Below are 26,544 nucleotides of genomic sequence, written 5' to 3'. Positions count from 1 at the left end.
AATGGCAAGAATGGGGTAATCAGAGTAAAGGAGCAGAAAAAGGGAAGACAAGGAAAAAGGATGGTCACAGCTCAATTACTGTCCAACTATGATCCACAGACAGGATTTTGGAGACATCACAATAGCACAGGGATGACTCAGGTATGTCTACATATGATCTGGGAGGTGCAATTCCCTGTGCTAGCGCTGCTCAAGCCAGCATGCTAACAATGGTAGTGTGGCCGGGGTAGCACAAGGAGCAGCTAAGGCTAGCTGCCTGAGTACATACCCGTCTGGACCCCTGGCTACGCACTTGGGCAGCTAGCTTCAGCCACTGCCTGTGCTGTCCTGGATACTATTTTTAGTGCACTAATTTAAGCAGAGCTAGTGCATGTATGTCTACATGAGTTGGAAACCACACCTCCCAGCTCAAATGTAGATGTACCCTCAGAGTGAAGGGGGCAGCAGTATGCACATAGACACCCCTATACTATGTGCAGTCCCTAACAAATGAATGAATTCTTGCAAACAAATTCCTTGGCAAGGCTGGGAAGTAGATTAGCAAAGAAATTCCCTAGCATTGAATTTGGAGTCTCTTACACCCAATTTCTCCCCCAACAAATGTGTCACCTCTCTGGTCTACAGTGTTATATGTGCATGGGTTAGGGACTGGACTTCTGTCTTCAGCTCATTTTGGAAATTAGCATGCTTTCAAAGATGTGATGGTTTACCCCATTAGAGCTGCTAAAATATTCACGAAGCACCCAGTATTTCTGTCTTTATGATTATCAGAAGTTATTATGCAAAAGTCTAAGGGCCTGATCCTGTTGCCTTCAGTGGAATAATCAAGTATATTGATATAAATCATATCATAATCAGACTCTAAAAATGAGTTTTGAGTAAAACAAGAAACCTTACAAGATAAGATGCTGTATTTGAGAACATTTTTAATAAATAATGTGACAAAAATTACTTTTCTGATTATTGGATCCTCAGTATGCAAAATTATGGCTAAAATATGAGGTTTCTTACATGAGCATAATGAAAACATTAATCACATGGATTGTTCCCTTAGTACTGCACATCCTTTCTATGTAACCATTTTTTAAAAAATTAGCTAAATGAAAAATTTCAGTCCTCAGTAAACACCAAAACACTCTTTTTTTTTTTTTTTCCCATTGGGGCTAGTCCTGATAGCTGTCCATAAACAAACACACAATTTTCCATTAGCACCAATGACAAAGAAATCATATAATTACAAAAAAGATAATAAAATCTACAGAGAGAGGACATCATTTGGCAAAATTCAACACAACTAATGCCTCTATTTCAGCTTTTATGAAAAATCCAATGTTGAGATAGGCCACAGTAAACTTGAGAATGTTCCACAAGTCCAGGAAAAGTGAGAAGTGTTCTGTTTATGGCCCACATGTAGGTATGTTACTTTACCATCTGTCATCATTCAAATATTCCAAATACAAACATAAAGCATTAACAAAAAGATGAAAAGTCCCAAACAAATGCTTTTTAACATTTTTCAATAAGACAAAAAAGGTTAATAGTTACAATGGTTTACAAATAAAGTTTAGTGATTGTGCTTTTAAAACCAAAAAAAAAAAAAAAAAGCAGTGCATTACAAAACAAAACAAACCCCAAGATCAAACAAAACGTCTTTAAGTGGCACTTCTTTAAGGTGAATTGATACTACAAGTAGAGGTCTGAGATTTGGGCCAGTCACAATAACGATGTCCTTATCCAATTATTATTAAAAATGTCCATTATTTTCCTTGCTTATTTTTATGTATCATTTAAGTTGAAAATTAGAACAAGTTTCTAATAGACTTATTCATGCCATGAGTAGACCACCAGAGATCCTACTGGCTTGGCTCCTGCCTATCTCAAAGGACATTTTCAATAAGAATGTACTTGAATGATGAAAATGGGGAAGACAAATTAAAGTACCACAGGGACTTTAAAATGAGTATATATTTACAATATGAGCCACCTCACCCCAAATTGCTTCTAGTTGCATTTTAAGAAGTAATTCTTTTGCTGCTGCAAAGGGTAATTGAGAAACTGGCAGGAAATAAAAGGAACAGTCCATTTTGAAAATGCAAGTTCCCCTTTGCACTAACTGCAGGCTATAGTAAAGCCACTACATTAGAAGAACCCTTTGCATAAATTTCACTTTATGCAATTTAGTATTTTTAATCAATGTTATATTACATGGAAGATTATCAACTGACTCGGTGCCGTATCAATTGGCTTGGTGCCGCCTGCAGGGTGAAAACTAGGAATCCCAGGTTTTGGCACCCTCTTCTGTCCAAATCCTGAAGTGCTAGCTGGCATCCACACCAGGAAGAGCAGGTTACCTGCCTTCTGGGCAGAAAGAAGGTGATACACTTAGCGTTATGCAATAGTCAGGGGCTGTTCATAATGAAAAGGGGTTAAAAAGAAATAGTAAAATAAAGACTAGCGTTCTGATGGCATGAATAAAAATGAAAGTTTGTACACTCTGATTGCACTGAACATTATTTCTGGCGTCAAACATCATCAGACTCGAGGCATCTTAAGTGATATTTTTCTGATTAGATTTCAAAGCCTGTTACAGTACATCTCTCATCCTCTTCAGCTTTCGGTTTCCTGTAAGAAATCAAAATAATTGGCTCGGAGTTAGCTTGCTTTTATTGTTTAAAGTATTTTCATTCTAGCCTTAGAGATTTTTACTCACAAATAACATATAATCATGCTATTGTGCATGAATTTTAAGACAAAGGCTGAATTTGGTTGACACTAGAGGACGACAACAAAATATCTTTAAATACCTATTTAGTCTAATCTAGCACAACAGACTCTAAGATATGTCATGAGAGGGTAGAGTTAAGGTTGTTTTGGGTGCCCTAACTCTGTATTTCTATACCTGAACATGTTTGTATTATTTTAAATTTAACCTTTATTTTGAATTTCCTGTGCTTATAATGCTTGGTTTTGTGAATAATCACAACATCCTTATATGTATTCTCAACCATATCTCTATTTTAATATAACTTTTGTCTGGGGATAACAACAATGTATAGAGAAGAGCAACAAAAATGATTAAAGGTATGGAACAGCTTCCAAATGAAGATAGATTAAAAAGACTGGGACTATTCAGCTTTGAAAAGAGACAACAAAGGGGGAGCATGATAGAGGTCTATACAATCATGAATGGTGTGAAGAAACTAAGTGCTATTTACCCCTTCACATAACATAAGAACCAGGGGTCATCCAATGAAATGAATAGGCAGCACATTTAAAACAACAAAAAGAAATACTTCTTCATACAACACACAGCCAGTCTGTGGAACTCATTGCCAAGGGATGTTGTGAAGGCTATAACTAAAAATGTGTTTAAAAAAAGAATTAGATAAGTTCATGGAGGATAGGTCCATCACTGGCTATTAGTCAAGCTAGTCAGGGAGGCAACCCCATGATCCGGGTGTCCCTGAGTCTCTTACTGCCAGATGCTGCGACTTGACAAGACGGGATGGATCACTTGATGATTGTCCTGTTCTGTTCATTCCCTCTGAAGCATCTGGCATTGGCGGAAGACAGGATACTGGGCTAGATGGACCATTGGTCTGACCAATATGGTCATTCTTATGTGCTTATGTTTAATGAACAATTAAAATAACTAAAATAATTTTCCTAGGTTAAATATTTCCACTTTTGAAATGTGCTTTCCCCTTGCTATCTATCTAGGTCCTCAAATCATTTGCCAGTGACAAGGGTCTATCCTATGCATTGCTATTAGTGCCATTGCAGTTACCTCTAATTCTTCTTCTTCTCCTTGTTCATATGCTCCCAGTATTTGCATTTCTGAAGCATTTCTTCGGCCTATATTGGTTTGATCTGCCCTTTGTCTACCTCCTGATCCTCTTGATGACATAGAGCTGGAGGAACTGGGATCTCTTGGATTATTTGATGTTGGAAACGTAGGCCTACAATATGGTAAGATGTCCTCTGTGTAATGAAATATATACATTGTTATATGCATTTATATGCTTTGATATAATGTGCATCTGCAAAGTCTGCATACATATTTGATGTGTGCAATTTTCAAATGACCACCCAGAGATTTAGAGTGATGGCTGATAGCAGTATGAACTGCTTCATAATTGTTTCCATAACAGAGTAAAAAATGTTATTGAAGAAAAGGTAATAGTGAGGTTAGAAATATGGAAATGAAGAGAAAGAAGCAACTGAAAGAGTGATCCATGATTCATGTCCACTTATGACATGAAACTTATGATCCCTGCTCTATATTCCAGCAGAAAATGGAGAAATAAAGAAAACCTTTGCAGTATATTTGTCAGGTATGACCTTGGAGGTGGAGAGGACAATTCATCCTTGAGTTGTGGGTGCTCAGCACCTCTGAAAATCAGGCCCAGCATATCTCAAGCTGAACATTCAAAAATGTAGGCACTCAAATTTAGTGGAAACTTTTGTAAATCTGGGCCTATGTCACTTGGCCAGGATCTTACAAATAGTAGCAGACTCAGTAATGCACTTCAGGTCTCCTGTCTCCTTATCCACTAGACCATTGTTTCCCAAACTGTGTGTTCTGTCCCACCAGTGGATTGCGGAAAGGCGCTAGAGGAGTCACCATGCCCAGGGTCAGATTAACCCATCATTGGGCCCTGGCCTAGGCAAACATACACTTCTCCTGGCTTGATGAGGATGGGAGGCTACAAGAGTTGGACAGCAGGACTGCCTTGCACTCACCCTGCAGGACTGGGCCTAGCTCCCCGCTCTGGGCATTGTAACCGGGTGCATAGGGTTTCACCACAAGCCTGTGACCCCAGGCACTAGGTCACAACGCCTGGAGCAGGGAGTTGATCCCAGCCCCATGGGACAGGAGCCTCTGCTATTGGGTGATTGTGGGGCAGACTGTCTCTCCAACCTCTCCTGCTCACACAGTGTGTCCTCCCTTCCCCTCTGCTGGGGTGGAGGGTACATCTGTGTAATGGTGGCTTTCAAGAAAAGAAAAATGCAGAGAGTGGGTTGCCTTAGTAAAAACTTTGGGAACCAGTGCAGTAGGCTTACACTACAGTCAACAGGATGTGCAGCTGCTAAGCACCTCTGAAAATCAGGTCCTTTAGGTTGGTTTCAAATTGGGCACAGAAAAACAGACACACCCCAAATCAGCTGACGCTTTGGAAAACTTTGGCCTTAAAATTCCTTATCCCTCATTTCTGGTTTTGCTTTGAGATATATGGATGAAAGCAGTATACCAGAGCTAAGTATTTTTATTAAGTAAATAATAATTAGAATCAGTAATAGATACTGCAAACTTGAATGCTTCCATTCCTTTTATTGTCAGTAAATTTCATTTCGTTACCCAGTCACACGTAGGCTGCCTCATGATTTTAGAGCTCAAGTGCATATCTATAAATCAACACACAGACATCTGCCCTAACGTTTTTAACTGTTTCTGAAGGTGAGATGCCCCTTAAATATTAACATTGTTTCTAATTTTACTGTCATCAGCAAATTTTGCCACCTGCTCTAAGCCATTAATACATAAATTGAAAAGCAACGGCCCCAGAACCAACCCCTGAAGTAACCCTCTAATGGCTTCTCTTTATTGTGACCCACTGCCATTTACAGTGACCTCTTGCTTATGTGCCCATTTAACCAATTTACTGTCCAATTTCTATTCCCCTGTTTTGTAGCCAGGCTAGCTAGTCTAAGAAAGAATCAAGCATTTGCTTGATACTTTGCCCAAAGCTTTACTGGGGGCAAGATAGATACTGTCATATGAACTCCCTTTATCGATAGCCGTACTGACCTCCATAAAATAAGAGATTAGGTTAGACTAGCATGATCCATTTTTTGTAACATCATTATGGTTACTATTTGTAACCTGTGCATCTCTAACCCATTCTATTGGTCTAATCTTCATTATAGTGTTCTACTTTTTAAAGGGGACTGAAGCAAGACTAAGTGGTCTTTGAAATCTGGATTGCACCTTTTTCCTCTATAAATGTGAGGTAAAAATGAGTCAACCTTCGATTCACCAGTACTATTGCTAAATATCTGGGTTACCTGAGCCTCACTTAACTCCCTTAATAACCTGGGGCAGAAGCAGGAGGAGATCATACGAGTGACAAATGTCCATAAGGCACTCCAAAAATGTCTCTCCAGGTGTGGTTGCAATATGTAAGGTATGCATTACCTAGTGAAAGGCATGTATTATTTTCACAAGATTGAGTTCACAATATTGCCTACTTGATGCACAGCAATGCAATCTGTTTTCATTTTGTAATGCAGTATAATTTAAGGCCTTTCATTTTCCGTTTTATTTATTTTTATCAAAAGTTTCCCAAGTTTTACAAAAGTCATTATTTGGGGGGAGAAGGGGAGGGGAAAGGTTGGGTTTTTTTGGGGGGGGTATGTGTGTTTTGTTTTGTTTTTGCTTTACTGACTTTTTCACGTACATTTTGGAAGCACCTGGTTCCCCACTCCAGCCGGAGAGATGGTGGCCCAGTAACCAGGGCCTTCCACCCTCCAACATTAACCCCAGTAATCACCAAGAAAAGTGAAGGGTTTTTTGCATCTATATTCAGCCACCACACTTATTAAATTGCTTGTGTATGCACATGTAGCTCCTTGTGTCTCCAGTGCACATCCTCACCAGGAGCACTTGTACTGATCGTACTGTCAGTGTGGGGCATTGTAGGACGGCTCCTGATAGCCAGTAACAGTCAACATAAGCAACAGAATGTCTACACTGATACTGCATAAACCTAATTATGTCAGCCATGACTCTATGCCATGCAGGGAAGTGGTGTTACAACATTGGCAAAGAGAGGCACTTATGTCAGCAGGAGCCACATTTAAATGAAGACACTTCCACAGATAGTTAGATGCAAGGCAAGTTACGTCAACCTAACCCCATAGCGTAGCATGGGTGCTAGAACAATTTGTATAGTGGGGGTGCTGAAAGCCATTAAACCAAACTGTAAACCCTATATATGAGGGAAACCACTTCAAGTCAGGGGGTGTGGCAGCACCCCCAGTTCCAGCACCTATATAGTGTAGACCAGGCCTAACTTCTCAAGCCTGCTGTGAATTTGATAGGGAGATCTGTGGACCAGATCCTCCTGCTTAGCTACGGTATATATTTAATTAAACTCAATGCATGCCAAAATCACCTTGGAGAAGATGAGTTTTTGCTGGTGTGCCTTCTCGCTTTGGTGCTTTGTTTCCTCGCAGTTTCCCATCATTTTGCTGTTCCTGCAATTCTCTGCGCTCTCCCGAATTTGTCCGCACATCAGAATGCTGTCTGCCATCTGCCCCTTCCCTCCCTTTGTAGCTTGCTCCTTTTCTTTCCGTGGACCTGTCTGTTCTCGGTTCTATAGAGGCGAGTTTTGGCAACATGACAGGCCGCACCTCCAGCTGTGACTTGGACTGGGCGGTAGGAGATTTAATAGCAGGAGGTGGCACTGGAGGGGGTGGCAGGTCTACAAAGTAAAAAAAATAAAATAAATGACATCAGGCATTAACAAAATTAAGGAATAATATTTTACTTCCACTGTGGTAACTCACTATATTTTTATGTCAATTTCCTCTCAAAAGAAAATCATTAACTTAGAATTAAGGCTACTCAAGTGTACAGCCAACCTAAGCATTAAACCATCAAGAGTTAGCCTTTCCCCCTCCAATCACAAGATGAACTTAGAAATCATTATTTAAAAAAACAACACATTTATTGTGTTAAAATTTTGCCTTCTGCTTTTTGAGTCTGTAGGAGGAAGCGGCCACCCTGTGATAATTTCCAGTTCTAAATTCAACACTAAATGTAGCAAAAATGCAGGCTTCCCAACTGGCTGCTCAGAGAGGGGCTTCACCTATTCTTTCCTGCCCCTGGGGTGAGAGAGCTCATTCTCATTCCTCTCCTTTGGCTTCTTTATCACTGTCCGCTGTGCCCCCATTTCTCTTCATCCTCGTAGTCCCTGAACTCGTCAGCCTCCCTCTTGAACACCATACTTCTCTCCTTCTCAGTTTTCAGTGCAGCCCCATATCCCTGTCTTCCCTTCAGTCTTCTCCAACTCCCCCTCTGCATCCTCCTGCTCCACAATCCTCAGCATCACTCTGAGTCCGCCTTGGTCCCACATCTCCATACAGCTCCCCCTTCCAGTTTCCTTCCGCCTATCTCCACATCTCCTTCTAAGTTCTACCCCTTCTCAGTCTCTCTTCTGCTTCTTATCTTCTCCTGTCTCCTCACACTTTTCTATAAGGCTCTCTAACCATAGAACTGCAGCCATTTTTCTTGATGGTAGCTTGGCTTCAATCCCATGGAAAATGAGTGCTGGTGGCCACCTTTAGTAGGGGCTTGTCTACACAAACAATTAGTTCGTGGCATGCTGGGGTGTGAGTCTACTTTGCAATAGCTTGTCATGGAGTAACAATTCACATAGACCCTGCTGATGTGCATCAACATTTTATTAATGAACTTTAATTGAGTCCTCTTTGAAATGAGACCAATCAAAGCGCATTAATAAGTTGTTAATACACATCAGCAGGGTCCATGTGAACAGTTACTATATAGCAAGATAATTCACACTCCAGCTTGCTGCAAACGAAATGTTTGTGTAGAAAAGTGCCAGGGGCAGCCTCACTTTCACATGTAGACACTGTTAACATAGTTGCCAATTTGCCTTATTTCAGCCCTATTAAAAGTAATGGGTGGCCATTTTGAATGAGGGAAAATCTGCAAAATGGAAGGCAGCAATAGAGAGCATGTGAAAGTTGAAAAAAAATCAGAATATTGTGAGCAAAGCAAAATAGTAAATAAAGGCAACACTCACACATCAGAGTCCCCATCTCCAACATTAACCTTGCTATCATTGTGATACCCTATCCTACCAACACATTGAAACCCTCATTCACAAACTCACTTTCAGATTAACAATACTATTGCTCTCATATATATTTCATGCATAGCAAAGTATTACAATCACTGCTCTTGACTGTATGCTAGTATAAAATAATACTTACATTCCAAGGGGCTGAACTACATTTTCTGTGGAAACAATAACTGTGAATGTGATGTAATAGCAGACATCTCTCAGAAAAAGAGACTAAATTTGCTAAATTATTGACTTCTAAAAGAGACCTTATAGCTTCTGAGGGAGTTCCATGTTGAATTATTGTAATGAATATTGGTAATGTCATTAGATTTATGAAAACAACACAGGCCAAAATGTTCATTAGTTGCTATTTAATAATAGAGTCCGAAGTCCATGCACACCACGTCCCCCTAAACATTCCGAGCTTCCACAAATCCTACTAATTTTAGTGGGAGCTAGAAGTGCTTGCCACCTCTGAAAATCAGTCCACTTTTATTTTGGTTCCCAATCGTGGATTTAGGAGCCTGACTGTCATCACCCAATTTTTAAAAGTTTGGATATGCTCCTTGTCATGGCCAGCTCCAGGCACCAGCTGAGCAAGCTCGTGCTTGGGGCAGCAGATTCTACAGGGCGGTATTCCGCCCAATCCTAGGTCGGCATGGCTGCCTTTTTTTTTTTCCCTCCGCCGATCTGGCCGCCCTATAGGGGGCGATGGCGTGGAGGAGGGGAGCGCCCTGCTGGGAGCGGGCTGCGCGCTTTGTCTGCCCCAGACGGTGCCAGGTCTGTAGCAAGCCCGGCTGGGCAGCCCGCGTCCTTCCCTCCCCGCCGACCGGAGCGGCACAGAGCCCTCCTGGCAGGCGGCGCAATGGTCGGGGCCGCGTGGCGATCACCCCGCTGAAGCCCTGGCCACCCCCCTTCTCTCTCTCTCCTCCTCCCCCTGCTAGCCGGAGCACGTCTGCAGCGCAGGGAGTCCCCCTGCACCCTGGCTTTTTTTTTTTTCCTGCTTTGCCGCTCCGGCTGCGCCGCAGGTTTTATGTTTTTGTTTTTTGCTTGGGGTAGCAAAAAAGCCAGAGCCGGCCCTGCTCCTTGTGGATATTTATCTTCCTTGTTAAGGTCCATCCAAGAGAAGAGCAGGCTTTTGCTATAGTTGTTCAGGACCTGAAATGTCCTCAGTTCTTCAGGAGCGATACGGCTATTATAAGAGAAACGTTGCTGATGGCTACACCCAAAGAGTAATCGATAAGTACTAATCGTTCTGTTATTTTTCAGAATTATAGGATGGCTCACCCAATGTCTAGTAAAGGAAATATATTCAGTCCCAGCCTTTGTGGGCACGCCATATGTAACCTTTTGCAACCTCCTTATGTTGAAATGTTCCCAATTAATATCAATATAAATATAAGGGTGCAGACAAACCAACTTAGTTTTTAGGTTCAAGACTCTAGGTCGGTTACAGAAAATTTATTTAGTAGAGGACTGCTAGATGATACTTTGAATGACACAATTAAACTTCATTCAAAAGAAAAATGATTAGTTTAGCAAATAGGCATACAATTATCTCTTACACTACAATTATACTTACACTCAAAGATGAAATAGTGTATTAAAGGATGATCAGTCCACGAACAATAGAATGAAGTACAGCCTTATAATCGTGGAACCTAACCATACCCTTCTGATGTTAATTAGAACTCTTCTGCAATTTACCAAGGCTACTCCTTTTCTAATCTATTATAATACTAATTAACATTAAACTGCACCTTACCATAATTATATTTCCACCCCTTCCTTATTCGTTCTTTACATTATACTTTATTTAAATAAACATCTGCACTAATGTCCTTCCCAGACTATCAATATAGATAGTATTTTAATCAAACATTCACAATCTTCAAAAACACTCATTAAAAACCTTGCTCAAACCAGTTATAATCAAAATATAACAGCAACATAACCTTGGGTCATGTCTTCGTTAACTTTAATTTTCCCACTTTACTGACTCCAACTTATCTCAGACTTTCTTATATTAGCAACTTCAACTTTCCATACTCCTGGACAATTAGACTAACTTAGGCCCCAAACTTAATTTCTACTTATTTCTTAACCTAAACCATCCAACAGGCTACACACAGCATATATAAAATTAATTCATACAAGGAAAATGATGCTAACCTGAAAGACATGGGTATGTAAAACAGGTTTTGCATTAAAAATGGCTTTCTGTACTATTTGAGTAGGTTGCATTATAGAACCATAGGGTTAGAAGGCACCACAATGGTCGTCTAGTCTAACCCCGTGCCAAGATGCAGGGTTTGTTGTTTCTAAACCATCCAAGACAGGTGGCTGTCCAACCTCCTTTTGAAAACCTCCTGTGAAGGAGATTCCATGAGTGCCCTAGGCAGTCTGTTCCATTGTCCTACTGTTCTTATTTTTCTGAAGTTTTTCCTGAGATTTAATCTAAATCTATTATGATGTAGTTTGAACCCATTGCTTTTTGTCCTGCTCTCTGTGGCAAGAGAGAACAACTTTTCTCCATCTTTTTTATGGCATCCTTTTGAGTATTTGAAGACCGCTATCATGCCCCCCCACCATCTGCTCTTTTCCAAACTAAGCATACTCAGCAGTTCCTTCAGCCTTTGCTCATATGGCTTGCATTCCATCCCTTTGATCATCTTTGTCACTCTCCTCTTGATCCTTTCCAGTTTCTCTACATCCTTTCTATACACTGGTAACCCAAAATTGGTCACAGTACTGCAGCTGAGGCCTAAGCAGTGCCAAGTAAAGCAGTACTATCCCCTCCCATGACTTGCATCCTATGCCTCTGTTAATGCAACCTAAAATTGCATTTGCTTTTTTTGCAACAGCATTGCATTGGCGATTCGTGTTGAGTTTGTGATCCACCGCAACTCCCAGATCCTTCTCAGCAATGCTGCTGCCAAGCCAGTTGTCCTCAATTTTCTATTTGTTGCATTTTGTTTTTCTTCCCTAAATGTAGCACTTTACATTTGCCTTTGTTGAATTTCATTTTGTTGTGTATAGCCCAGTTCTCCAGTTTTTCAAGATCCCTCTGAATTTTAGCTCTATCCTCCAACTCCTCCTAGCTTTGTGGCATCTGCATTTTTGATCAGATCTTTTTCTTGTAGGTATGTATTATGTAAATATGACACAAATTCTTCAAGCCATTAAGTGCTTTCTGCAAGACATTTCAGAGATGTTTGAAAATAGTTGACAGCTAAACAAAGTACTGAAGAAGTCGGTAGCAATTGAAGATGCTCGGCACAGTCATACAATTGAAGCCCCAAAACCTAACATAAAGACTAATGAGACTGGCCATTGAAAATAGTTTTATAACTTTTCTCTTTCATTTAGCTTGTGCTGCAGTATCAAATTTATAGAAACACGGCAACAACAACTATTTATAAGGTGCATATATGCTATTTTTCTCTGTTCCGCATTAATACTTAACATTTTTAAAAATAGAAGGGGAAAGCTATCAGTCAGTTATAATAGCACACAACTGTATTATAAAAGGTGAAGGAAAATTTTAAAAAGCTCACATATGGTAACTAAGATACAAGGCTACAGGAAACAAACCATAGGCATACATTAAGTAAACAGGTGAAGAAAATGTGCATGTGAGAGGTGTAAATGATAGTCCTGAGTCAGTAATGCATTCATCCCAAGTGCATCTATTATAGAATGAAGACCACTGAACATTTTAAAATCCCTGCTTCAGCAATTTGCCATGAAATGCATTCATTCTCACTATTTCCTCTGAAACGATCTGAGAGCGCTTTCAAAATCTCAGAGCAGCTGCACTTTTCAGCTATCACCTCTGTACATTCAGATAGTTCAAGGTATATTTGTGCAGATGTACATTTGAACTGAAAACTGACTAAACTGGTACAACAAAAGTAAGGAGATGAGTTCAAGATGAGTAAAAACTGGAATATAAGCAGGGCTTAAATTCATCCGCAGCTGTCTGGAAAGAGCTCTGGTAAATATTTTCAAATCCGCAGGAGCCCTGGCGCGCCCTGGAGGGCAGAAGCCATGAGCTCCGGCACCCCACAGTGAAGCCCAGAGCTGAAGAGAGTGGGAGGCTTTGGGAATAATTTCTGAGAATTTAAGCCCTGAGTATAAGTAAATGGAATAATGAAATATATTCCTGGTATTAGCAACCAGAATGCTGTCCTATGGGGGCTGCTGAAGATTTCCTCTCAGGAGCACTGCAGAGGTGTGCCATAGCTGAGGGAAAGGGTGGAATGGTGCACGAAGCTCTACTTGAACCTTAGCTGGCATAGTGGTCCATGTGGAATCACTGCAGCAGGGCTAACATACAGCAGTCCTTCACCTGCTTTAAGTTATGCTCGGGTTCATTTCAGTCATCAGCTGGCCTGGAATCAAGGGAGTAGAAAGGTGGCTCAAGCTATATTTCCTAACTTTGGAAAACTGAGTAATTCAGGTAAAAGAAACCAGTAATGCCCATCAGCCTCGCCATGCACTGGTGGTAAAGACCTGTCCATCTTAATTTATACATCTTCCAAGCACCCTCCAGGGGCAAGTCTCACACTTTGGGAAATCTTTCCCTCTGTTCCCCTTATTTGCATCAAGTATAAACGGGGAATCTTTGTAAATTCAATCTTTTTTCTTCTCCCTGCCATAACACTGGGAATTTTGTGGGCATCAGATTTGAAAAGTAGTTGGAATTATTTGAATATGGGCTGCTCTTGTAAACTTCTTCATCTGTGTCTTCTGACCTCTCAACCATTTTTAGACATGTCTTATGAAATGATACTTTTTCCCTCAGCCTGAAAGAGTACCCTGTCAAATAACCTGAATTCTTACATGGTCTGGAAACTGGAATATACTAGTAAGTGGCTGCATCAAAGTCTTTTTACTTAATGAGAGTGAGCCCATTTATTAGACAAAAGAGTAAGAAGAAAGGTGATCTTATGGCAGGGAATCTGATTTATCTTTCTGAGGGGATTGTAAATATAGAAAAGTCTTTTTGGTAGCCCAGACAAGAGGCAGATTAAGGTTTCATGGGGCCCTGGGCCAGAGCAAGTGTGAGGGAGTCCCCTCCCCACCCCTTCTGCCTGCGGCCCTGCCCCCACAGCCCCACCCCTTTCTGCCCTTTCCCTGGGGCCCACCCTTGTTCCACCCAGGGTACCCCCATTTCCCCCCCCACTGTAGCCCCGCAACCCCTTTTGCTCCTTTCTGCTCCCCCCCAATGCAACCACAAGACTGGAGAAGCTCTATCCCCCCACCATGGCCCCAGGGGCCACAGCAGGGAGTGAGAGCTCCTCCAGTCCCAGGGCTGCAGCGGGAGTATGGGTGCTAGGCTTCTCCTGCTACTCCGTGCGCTTCTGCGGGGGACCAGGGTCAGGGCGCTGGGGCGTCTCCTGCCCCACCTGCCTGGCGCTCCTGACAGAGAGTGAGTTGAGTGTGGGGGCTTCCCCTGCCAGACTGCAGCTTCTGCTGGGAATGGGGGCTGCTGGGCGGGCTTCCACCGTCCCACGGCTGCTGCCGGGATCAGGGGCTGCTACCATAGACTGGCATCGGGGCTCTCAGCATCCACTGGCAGCAGCGGATTTTTTCTGGGGACCCCCCAGTTGGGCAGAGGCCCCATCGGGCCAGTGGCTAATCTGCCACTGTCCGAGACGGTGCAATTTTGCCTGGAAAGCAATTACAATGGTTTTTGCCAACCAATCAAGGAACTAGTCTTGATAATCCAACAGAAACAGTCCCTTGGTACCTTAGATCTTTGAAGATTGTTAGCTTTGCTATCTTTTGTCTAATCTCAAAACAACCCCACTCCCTACACAAAATCATTGATAATTTCAGAAATCAGTGAAATATAATTTTAAACAAACTTTTCTCCCCCAAAACCTAACCAGTTACAAGTTAGAGTAGGCAATGATTAAAATGATTATTTAGGTAGAATTAAGGCATGATAATGGAAGAGAAAACACATCCTTATGAAAAACTTTTGTAAAACTGCATTAATACAACAATAACTACAGAAAACGTGATAGTCTCTTCAGAGCGAGCTTTGTCATACCCTGCAGGGAAACTATAAAAATCTTCATTATAACATAGTGTTCCTTGCTGAGAAGAATCCTTTATAAAGGAAAAAGGAAACTTTTCAGAGGTCAACACTATTACACTCCTGTGGTGTTTATTTAACAGCTCAAATCACAGAGAAAATCAAAACTCAATCTACCTCCTCTAGTACAAACTGTTATGTTTCATTATTAAAAAGAAAATGGAGGCCTCCATAGCAAGAAATAAAAAAAATTAATAACAGAGTGACATCAAACCAATAAAAGGAATTCAGAGGTACCTGGTAAAGGTCAGCTGCTCTCAACTGTTTCATTTGTGTCTGCATATCAGTGTTGTATTGTGGCCCACTTAAGACAAACAATTAACAGATGCCATTTTATAACATTCTACTGGGGAAATCTTCCATATGTACCTTTTGAAAAGGGTGATTATAATTTTCAATAAGAATATAAATGAGAGCATCTATAATAATCACGGGAAAAACAATTGCTGGGAAAATAATCAATCCACTAAGCCAGTTTTGTAGTAAACTGAAAATAAACATAAAAAAGATCAATCATAAGTAATGGTGAATGAAATATTATTAGGAATCGTCTTTAAAAAAATTAAACATATAAAGCCTAAGTTATCTACTATCGTATCTCAGGAAAAGCAGTTGACAGTTAAAGATTGTGATATGTGTTTTCTCTCAAATATACCAGGCCAGATTTTCTTAACTGCGCATACAAATATGATACAAAACTGCAGACTTAGGCCTTGCTTCTGAAAAGTTTGAAGCACATGAGTAATTTTATGCATGTGAGCAACCCAATTCCAGGTATTACTCATGTAAGTAAAATTCCTCACCTGCTTAACTCTTTTCAGATGCAGGTTCTAAAATGCATGAACAATAATTGAGTGAAGGCATGTACAAAACCCTAGGACAATATATAAAGGAGAAGTTTTTTTTCCCCCCAGTGTGCATGTTTATATCATTATAACTTACACATAGTAAAAGCTTTTCATCTCACAAAAAATGTCTCAGTTTTAAGGTCAGTATCCCCAGATGCCTCAGGATAGAAGCAGATGCTGTGTCCTACTGTAAAGATGCTTTATCCTGGAATGTCATAAGAAACTGGATGTTCAAATCATAACATCATTTTATAGAAAAAAGGATTTTTGGTAATTTGTAGAAGTTGCAAAAAATGCATTTAGTTGTAATTTTTCTTTCTTTCTGAAGTTGCACAGTTTAGACATTTTGTACCATCAAGGCAGAGACACACAACAATACAGATGGGGCTACAGTGTGGAGAGTCGGAAACATTTTGCAATTGTTTTTCATGTCAATATTTGGCAGAGCCACCTATCCACTTGTGAGAAATGCTGCTTTAATAATCTCATCATTTATTGTGGGTGCAAATGATAACACTGAGCTATTGACCTGGTAGTTAGCTAGCTACCATTTGTGCCTACATCAAATGTGGGAGCAAGAATGGAGGCTGGATTTAAAAATCAGGCACCATATGTTGATACCGTCAATGCCATAATCTGTATGGATAATCCCAAAGACTGTAACTCACTGCAGAAGATTTTCACTTTGTTTACCTAAATGCTTAGAAGTCTGAGGGCTTCTAATTAGTGATAAATCAAATCACAACAACGATTCAAAAGAGGCTTGCAAATGTATAATTTATGACAAGTAAGGCGCAGAAAATATGTTTTAGACATGGTTTCTTAAATAAAGTATGTAAATAGGTCAGAGGAGGTTGGGTAGGGGAGAAATGCATTTGTTAGTAGGTTTTAGTACTGTGCTTGCTTGTATTTAACTCTCTGAAAGACTAGACAAAGAACAATTAAATATTCATACATTTACTCCTTACCCTCCTCTCTCAGCAAAACATTTTTAGCAACAAATATGGAGAACATTTCAGAGTCTGGATGACTGTCAATGAACAAAACAACAGAGCTGAAAGCCTGTTCTACATTCAGCAGAAACTGATCTGAACTAGTATCAGCCAAGGATATAATATTGTCATTACATTATCCTGGGTTTGTGCAATCTTACACAATGCACAGTAAACTAAAAAAACATCCTGTATTTAAAAATAAGCAATAGAAAGCAAACACATCTCCTTTCATTGCTGCATTACGAATAAAAACTCTCTGAAACAACAATAATCTACTTCATAAACAGTGCCATAAGAAAGAAAACAAAACCAGAATTTTTACAGCATATGCATATAATGCTGCTGACAACATTCTTGGCAAATTCAACCAATCATTTGACGCTTGAATTTGCTTCCATACTTTTTATCACCCAGCTGTGTAAATCCTTCATATCACAGATATTTCATAAAACTGCTAGCAAATATTTATTGAGCTAATGTAGTCAAGTAATTTGGGAATAGTGAGAAATGCTTCTATGCTACATAAGAAATAGCTGTTGTTTAGCAGTCACTTGTGAATGCAGGTTTTATTGAAAACATAGAGAAACTGATGAAATAATTAATCTCTTCTCCCTTTTAGTATTTAACAGCTCCAGCCAGTGATAAAAGTCCAGGTTCAGACCATTAGTTTTCTTCCACTGTACTCTAGACTGCTCACTCATTATGGGGAAAAACTAGAAGCTTCTCTAGTAGTAAGCACTGCTTTATAAAAGAAATAAATCACAGTATGACACCAAACCAATAGAAGAAACTAAGAAGTACCTTGAAAGGTCAACTGTGCTCAATTGTTTATTTGATGTCCACATATCACTGTTTTCCACTTAAGGAAAATAATTAGTAGATATTATTTTATAGCTTATTCTAAAGGACCAGCTTCTATATGTGCCTATTAAAATGAGTGATTATAATTTTTTGTAAGGCTTCAAATATAGCTATGCAAATGGATTGGGGGTAAAAAAATAATAATATAACACAACTGAACTGGGTTTTATTAGCATTGCAGAAAATAGAACAACTCCCTACTGTCTGACCAACCACAACGTATAGCAAATTAATTATAACACATAGGTTACCAGAAAATCATGTCTAATTAGAAAACATGCTGAAATAAGCATCTGCTGTAGCATACAAAACAAATATTGATCACAACTGTCAAATCTGTTACAATTTTTAACCACAGTGCTGTATGGTCTAACTTGGTATAATTACTTTTACGAAATACACCAAATACAGACCCCTCACTTATTTATTCCTGTGCTAGAGGGAAAGAAATGGTCACATAAAACTCCAGTCCAGATTTTCTTTCTGATGTTCTAGCTACTGTAGATGTGATTGTATCAAGGTTTGATGTTTAGCCAATTTTTCAGTTAAGAGCATTCTCTTCAAGATAATAAAAGCTGATAAAATGTCCATAAAATCTTGTAAAATGCCATTACAGAGGTCCCATAAATGTAAAATTGCTAGTATAGGTTTGGGATTTACACCCTGTGTTGTCCCTTTCACAGAAGCAAATGCACAAAACCACTGTAAATAACCTCTTGAAATCAGATAATATTCTGACAGCTCAGTTTCACTGACAAAAGGGACCTGGGCAGAAGCCAAGAGGCCCAGGTGCACTGTGTCATGCCAGTATTTAATGCAGTCTAATATCAGATGGATGCTAGTGAGAGAAAATACTCAGAATAAAGTCAGATAATAGCACGGACAACCACTCATTGCAAAATTACTTCTGCTCATCATGCTGTGAGCTTTGTATTAAATTTTTCTGTCAAGTGGTAGGAATCACAGGGAGAAGTGGCTCAAAACCCCCTTCTTGTAACCCTGGATAAGGATCTATAATATTAGGCTTTCATATGATAATGGCAAATGATGCCCCTCTTTGAAAAATTTCTGACTGGTAATGAAAGTCCTAATCAGATTGTTGTTGCTGAGAACCAGGAGGTGGGGAATGATGCCTCTGACACTCCTTCGTTCCCCTCCTCCTTTAGCAAATTTAGCAAACGTGACAAGATGGGTAAGTCTTCAAGAATTTATCTTACATGAATTTCCACAAAGCCCTTGAGTTGTTTATAAAAACTAGAAGGCGGTAGTTTAATAAAAGCTGGGCCACCTGAGGCATTTTCATTAAAGGCTTTCTCTAGACAACATCACAATGTTTGCATTCTCCTCCTATACTCCCCAGAGAATACAAGCATTACCTTTTCAGCAGGAGTCGATATTGTGTGTGAAGGCATGAGAGAAGATGATTACATTTTGCCTTTTGGTGCACAAAGTAACTAACAATACTCGCATTCGGATTAAAATTCAGCTATTTTGTTGGTTACCATCTGAATGCTAAATTGTTTCTGTGTGAAAAAACACACTTTGGAGGAGTTATTGTTCCATTATTTTAATGAAAATTTTAAACCCAGGCGCACATTATTTTCAGCTACTGTACCTATATGTGCTACCTTTTCTCTTAAATAAAGGCAGCAATTAGCCTATTAGGACACTAGAGAAAACAGGTGCAGTGGAGGCATCCATAAAGACTACCAAGTATGGACATTTAAAATGATTAATTTGCTCAACATATTTAGCAATAGCAAACACAAATCACTGATTTTTTTAAAAAACATAATGTTATCTCTGAGGAAAACCTTTACACACTCAGCATACATCTAGAGCAGTTCATTGACACTTTCACCTGTTTCAATGGACCTACCATCTGTGTAGACTTCTCTGCGCAGATGTCCTGGCTGGTGTTTTTGCTTTTTGGCAGGTCGGACCTTTTGTATTACAACAGCACTCATGTTGCTGTCAGTAGACACAGGGCTGGTGGGTCTAGGGCAGTGCGATGCATGAAAATGTCTACGGCCTGAAAAAAATAATTACAGAACAACAGAATGTTGTTATTTTTCTCTCCAAAATAAGATATTATATTCCCTCTCTTTTTAAAACGAGACTCACGTGCAGCCATTCTAAAACTGAAGTTATTTAATTATAATATTACATTAATCTAAATCTTGTAATATCCTTATTGGTGATATGGTTTACAGCAATTGAAGAGAGACATTAATTTTCAAATCAACATACAGGCTGACTTAGTTTCCCAGAATGTATGGAACTGGTTTGTTTCTAGTAGGTCTCCCTGCAGGAATCTGAACTCTGTGACCAAGCAGGAACAGAATGCTTTATCAGCCCAATAGCTTGAAATGCCCATCAACAACAAAATGCATCACTTTCTCAGAGGGCTTCATTTCCTCTGGCATGGAAAATGCACAGGTTTACTCAAATGTAGCACGGTAGAACAATGAGAAGGACCTAGTTAAAAATGCATACCGCACTGCACTGCTTGACTCATTAAGAATAAAGTACTGTTTGTGAAGTACACCAAATTGTTCCTAGATCCAAAATATGACAAATCCCCACACCAGCCTGGAAGAGGTTAATAAGGCTGAGAAGGAATTTTGTGGCCTAATTCAGTGCTTCTCAAAGCTGGGCCGCCGCTTGTTAAGGGAAAGCCCCTGGCGGTCCAGGCTGGTTTGTTTACCTGCCGCGTCCACAGGTTCGGCCAATCGCAGCTTCCACTGGCTGCAGTTCGCCACTCCAGGCCAATGGGGGCTGCGGGAAGCGGCAGCCAGCATATCCCTCGGCCCGCGCCACTTCCTGCAGCCCCCATTGGCCTGGAGCGGCAAACTGCGGCCAGTGGGAGCTGCGATCAGCCAAACCTGCGGACGCGGCAGGTAAACAAACCGGCCTGGAAGAGAAGGCAGGGCACGTGGTAAGAGGTGGAAAGGAGGCGTCAGACCTGAAATCAGCTAATCCCCAAACCAACCAGGAGGTGACCCACCAGCAGTCCCTGTGATACCCTGATTTGCATTTCCTAATACTTTGTTTGTACATGAGCAGTGTCACATCTCTACTGTTTGTATTCAGGAAAATGCAAAAAACAAAACAAAACAAAACCCCCAATTCATAATACTCTTTTGAATGTTGCTAAGTTTAATTTTTTTACATCAGTAGCATGTAAAAATATCCATTCCAAATAGTTATACAAAAGGATGAAATTGTGGCCCCATTTAAGTCAATGTGAGTTTTACCACTGACTGCAATGGGGCCAAGATTTCACTCAAAATAACTAAACTACCTCCCCTTCTTTTTCTTCATGATGAACAGCCATGTTGAAACAAAGGAATGCTAAAAGTTTGAGTGGAAATTAGAAATAAGAAAGGAATAGAATCCCAGTGTTCTAGCTCTAGTGGCTATACAGGGTTGGCGAGATAGTCACAGATCTCTTTGAACTGTGGCAGACCCATTTATCAGCTGACACTAACCCCTTTGGTAAGCACGAAGCCTACTCAGATCACTGCTTATTCATATTCAATTAATCCTGGTAGCCAATAGTGCTTGTGCTCCAACATGAAATATTTATTACATATCGAGAGTTGACCAGCGGAAAAGCCAAGTGTAGTTTGTTTGTAATCTAAGAGAAGTTTCTGAAATAATAGGTTATAAATTATGATGCCAAGCCAAGGGCAGTTCATCTCAATTATGCTCCAAACAGAGACTGATGATATTCCTAGTATAGTAAATGGCAAATAATTATCTTAAAATGTGATTAAATGTATTCTTAAACTTATAAAACCTAGAAAATAAAGTGTTAAAGGTGAAACACTCTACTTTATCCATGTCTACTAGAATGTGAAAACTAAAACTCTCATATGAAGAGAACAAAAAAGATTGGGATCATGTACTTTACAGGGAGGACATGAAAAGTATACAAAATAATGCATTTTAGAGAAAGGGCCAACTGGAAACTTCTGTTCACCCTGTCTCATCATATAGGGAAAAAAAGCATTTAATTAAACTAAAAGGTAGCAAATTTTCAAAATCAGTAAGAGGAAATAACAGTTTTATATAACCTACAATTAGATTGTAAACCTCCTCACCACCAGGTGACATTGAGGCTAAAAGCTTAACAAGAATAAAAAAGAAACTGGATGTTTATATGGATAACAAGTTATAATAGCAGAATTATAATAGCAAATTCTAAACAAACAAGAGTTTTTGAAAGGGTCTAAACCACCATGCTTCAGGGAATAAACCAATTGTAAGAAATTTCTCTCAGGACATGTTATCCCAAACTGCCTGCTTCTTCTGGACTTCTTGTGCCTTCTCCTGAAGCATTTGGTATTGGCCACTGTAGGAGACAGGATACTGGACTAATGCAGTATGATAATTCCTGTGTCCTATACATATGATGTGCTAGGGGTGATTTTGCACAACAGAGAAATTTAAGACTGAGCTTTCTATGTTTGATTTCATTTCTAGGTACACACTATACCCTTATATCCTTATACTGTAACATTTAAAAACAAAGACAAAACTGTTCAACCATTTTTAAGTTTGCAAATGGCTCCCAAATGGAGTTCATGTAACTGCATGTATTTTCAGTTCAGAGCACACTAGCATGCCTGAGATATAATAGTCAAAGAATATGGATGTTGTTGTTTTAATTCTTGTTTTTTCTTCCCCTCTGACAGGCCATTGTCCACACGAGACTTTATCCTTATCACTGACCTGGCCCCCACTCCCTTCACCAAACTCTAAGGGCATGTCTACACACTCCTGTTTGAAGAGGACTACATTAATGCAAACTAGGAGCCTTTTAGTTCATGCCCGCAGCATCCACATGGGGAAGTTACAGTGCAGCTGTTTGGTGTTCACTGTTATTCACATACCCATATTCCAAACTGTGGAGCTGTATAGACACGACCTAAGAGAACAATAATAATTTCAGCTGCATTTGAATTTTAAATTAATTAGAGTTTTTTTTTCCCCATGATTTAGCACACAGGTTTCAGTTTTACAGCCACATCTCCGACAACTGATTTTATGTAAAACAACGTTTAGCAGCAATTAAATGTAATATAGTGAATTGGACTGTTTCATTTAAAGTCCTTTCCCGCCCCGCAATCTGGAGATCTTAAGCAGAGTTAACTGCCTCCCATTTCACTTCAACAAAAAATACACTACCTGCTGAAAGAGCCATAGCGTAGGAGATAATTATGTAGGCATGCAAGTCAATTTTCTGAGCATGCTGAATTTGTACAAATTGGAACAGCAGACTGTGATTCATTGTTAAGTTATTTAAGAAATTCAGGGACAACCTTTGGATAAAAGACATGGCACGGTGGCAGTTTTTCTTTTTTTAACCCCCAACCAAACACACTGTGCCTTTATATGACCTCACCTCCTGCTGCATCCTGCACTTGACGTCTTGCTACTTTAAGACCAGCATATTCTGCTGCTGCAGCAACAGCCTGTGCAAAATCTGCATCAGTAAAAAACGATCCATCAGAAGAGCTAACACTGGACCGTCCACTTGAGATGTTGTCTTCTTCTGAGGCTGAGCCCCAGCCATTAATCATGGACCCTGTTACAGAGCTTTCCAAATCCCCAACACTTGAGGCAGGTGTCTGCTCAAGGCCACGCAAAAGGAGCCTTCTGTTCTGCATCTTGGCAACCTCTATTTCTGCCTCATCCTCTTCCTCTTCTGGTGCATCAGTATCCATATCTGAGACAAGGGGTCCTGAAATGTAACCATAGGTGTGTGGTGGAGAAATAGGCCTTGGAGGGGGTGGAGGACTCACAGGCTGACGTCTGCATGTAAACACAATGTTAGAAATTGTTATTTCAGTTTCACAAAATAACCAGGCCAAAACAAAATATCCTGGTAGAATCAGTGGAATATTTCTCTTACATGCCAACCAATTTGTTTTGTCATTTAAAATTCCCAGGATTTAGATTTGAAAGTAGCAGGATTTTACTTTTTTGCTGTAATCAGAGATGACTGACAGCTACGAAACCAGAAATCAACCAAAAAAAAGAAACTGGCCTTCTCTTATGGTACTTTTTGCTCCCAGTCTAATAAAATTGTGCTCGTTTATGTATAAATCTCCTTATGTTTAATAATTTAGGTCTTGTTCAGTTAGGAAAGGGAAGCTGACAGTTTAGGACACAGCTTAAAAAATTACATTAGGAAGTGCACACCTGTGAATGTGAGCAAAAGGTGTGATTGTATATTACTTTTGAAGCTTGCTATTACCAGGGACAATAGGCATCTACAACCAAGCAGATTGCTCCATAAACTATCCTTCTCGGCACTTTTTCCCCACTTATTCCAAACATAGGATTGAAACTGGTCTGGAAGGTAATATTAAAGAGAGAATTATTCAATATCATTTATATCTAACTTTTGGGAGCAGCCAAATATATCTATATTATTCTTGTTCCTAAATAATCAGTAACGGAGCTGCTAGATTCAAAAGTTAAAGGACTTTATCTGGGCATCATGGGATCAATGTTCGGTTCATTTAATATTTTGATCTGCAGAACATTTATCTTAATGTTGCTGATCTTGTCATCAGTTTATCCCCAGTGCTTTTTAGTTGTCATTTACCCAAAAGGAAGATATGCTTAGGGAGGGAATGACCGGACTTTTGGCTTCTTTTGTCACTAAGGATATCTGCTGTTTGCTCTTGACCAGAATCTGGCTTGCAAGATTTCCCAATGTTTTCTATTTCTCATGGTTTCCAACCCATCAAATTTTGCTTTATCATCACTTCAGCAAAATGGCTATCTTTGCAAACTTGAAAAATGTTAATTTTCATATTTTTGGCTAGATGAGTTTTGCCCACCCGCTCTTGGAAATGGGCCAGGTTTTGCTTTTAAATAATTATGTATCTACAAAAATGTTTCCTTTTTTGTTTTAAAAAAACAAGTTCTCATCTTTCACAACAAAATGCAGAACTGAATAATCTACCATTTCCTTTAAAATATTTTACATACACTTCTACTTGTTGCCTTAACTATGGAAGGCAATGGAAGCAGTGACAATTAGAGATATTTTAACCAAATAATCATTTAATAGAAATAACAAAGGTCATAGCTGAGTGAAACGCTTTATTCGCCTTTGTATAGCGTCTCATCTTGGCTAAATTATATTGGTTTAATGTGGGGTCCTGGCAAGATGTGTTCTTGTAGTATATTTGTCTACCAGTCTTCCTGTTATCTGGGTTTTGTTACCAAGACACGGGCAACTGTTTACAAACATAGAGAGGGTTCCTTGAAAATCAGCTTGCTCACTAGCCCATAAAGGTAGGATAACTGAGAACATGGGCATATTCATGGACATATAGCAGCATTTCTTCCACTTTATCCAGCACTATCCTAGATTACAGTGACTCTGGCTTTAACATTCACAATGTCTCCTATCTCACTGTGCTTGTCCATTCTTCCAGAGCAGAGCTTTCTATTTCAATCTGCTGTAACTGTGGCAAGCTGACCGGACAGACAACATTACTGCACACAATCATCATCACAGAGAGAAATGTTCCAGCTGTCTGGTTCCTCGGGCCCACAACACACAGCATGGCTATAGAATCATTACAAAAAGTATTAAAGACTGGAGAGGAGGGAAGCGGGGAGAACAGGAGATGGCCCTGTCTGTTAAGTAATCTTTTCCAAATAGATTGGAATTCAGAGACTAAACCTACACCAACCTTATAGATACATTTCAGATGATAGTATTTTAGATATAATCTTCACTACAAAGCTACATGCTCAACTTATTTCTCTCTCAGATACTTTTATTATTTGCAATGATGAATATTTTCAGTTAATCAAAAAATCTTAGTACTTAATACAGAAGCATATGTATGATAAATGAAGGGGGAAGGGTAGCTCCCTTTTATGGACACCCAGCCAGTGAATAGCTATAAAATCCCTCTTAGTAGCTGTTCTCTAATTCCCAAGTGCACCTTCCTGGGCTCTCAAAGGGGTTCTGCACTTGGGTGGTGGCCGCATCTACCAATCCAAGGTCAGAGAAAAGCTGTAACCTTGGGAGTTTAATACAAGCCTGGAGTGGCCACTATTAATTTTTAGAATCCTTGTGGGCCCCCACCTTCTGCACTCAAAGTGCCAGAGTGGGGAATCAGCCTTGACAATGTGCCATTTGAAATAAGTGTTCTCAATTAGAAAGACTTGTCACTCTCCATGTTCCAAATGTAAACTTCCTTCCAGAACATACTTGAAGTGCTGAGCACACAAAAGCCAACTTCTCAACATAACAGGTCATAACAATGCCAGTAGAGTGGAAGATGCAGACAGGCAAGTCTTGCTGATCATGCAAGAGAAGTTATACAAAACAGTGGCTTTATTTTAATAAAAGAAACTAACATATCAAATAGATAAGAGAACACTGGAAAAGCTAAAGACACATAACCAAGATAGTCCAACTGCAGTGTGTTTCGTTAAGACTGAGTCACTAGCAGCTTTGCAAAGAATGGAGGCAATGGCATTTATCCTCTAGTGATGTTTATCTAACCACCTTTAATAACAGCAAAAAGATGCTAGGGTATAAGCAAATCCTTATACCCTAGCAGTTCAGTGGTGCATCCATATAGGCACATCTCAATCATATTTCCTTAAGTTTTGTGATACATCTGTGGTGGCCACCTCCCACTCCTCGTGCTGAGGGAAACATTCTAGTTTCCAGGCTGTTGCCCGCTGGATCCTCTTCTTTGCACAGAGGCTCCTGGCTCACTCACAGTGCACTACACTATTCAAAACAGAGAAACTGAGATTCTGGAACCTGCTACCCAAAGGTAGATTGAGCTGACATCCCCCCTTCTCCAATGGTG

The 26,544-nt window shown here is 39.9% G+C and overlaps 1 protein-coding gene across 5 annotated transcripts in view; it reads right to left on the bottom strand.

The window, feature by feature from the left end:
• Positions 1 to 906: 906 nt before the first annotated feature.
• ROBO1 (roundabout guidance receptor 1) overlaps positions 907 to 26,544 on the bottom strand; it is a 1,068,890-nt gene continuing 1,043,252 nt past the window's right edge. For all 5 annotated transcript variants that reach the window (XM_065575497.1, XM_065575504.1, XM_065575513.1 and 2 more), the window contains 5 exons: positions 23,094 to 23,503; positions 19,563 to 19,715; positions 7,176 to 7,484; positions 3,788 to 3,981; positions 907 to 2,622 (listed from right to left, as the gene is read on the bottom strand). In XM_065575497.1, coding sequence (XP_065431569.1) covers positions 2,608 to 2,622; positions 3,788 to 3,981; positions 7,176 to 7,484; positions 19,563 to 19,715; positions 23,094 to 23,503 — 1,081 coding nt within the window. In that variant the 3' untranslated portion in view covers positions 907 to 2,607. The remainder of the gene's footprint in view (positions 2,623 to 3,787; positions 3,982 to 7,175; positions 7,485 to 19,562; positions 19,716 to 23,093; positions 23,504 to 26,544) is intronic.

Source organism: Chrysemys picta, chromosome 1, assembly GCF_011386835.1.
Source record: "Chrysemys picta bellii isolate R12L10 chromosome 1, ASM1138683v2, whole genome shotgun sequence".
Taxonomy (NCBI): domain Eukaryota; kingdom Metazoa; phylum Chordata; order Testudines; family Emydidae; genus Chrysemys; species Chrysemys picta.
The sequence above is the reverse complement of the archived record's forward strand: the minus strand, read 5'-3'. Positions and strand labels throughout refer to the sequence as shown.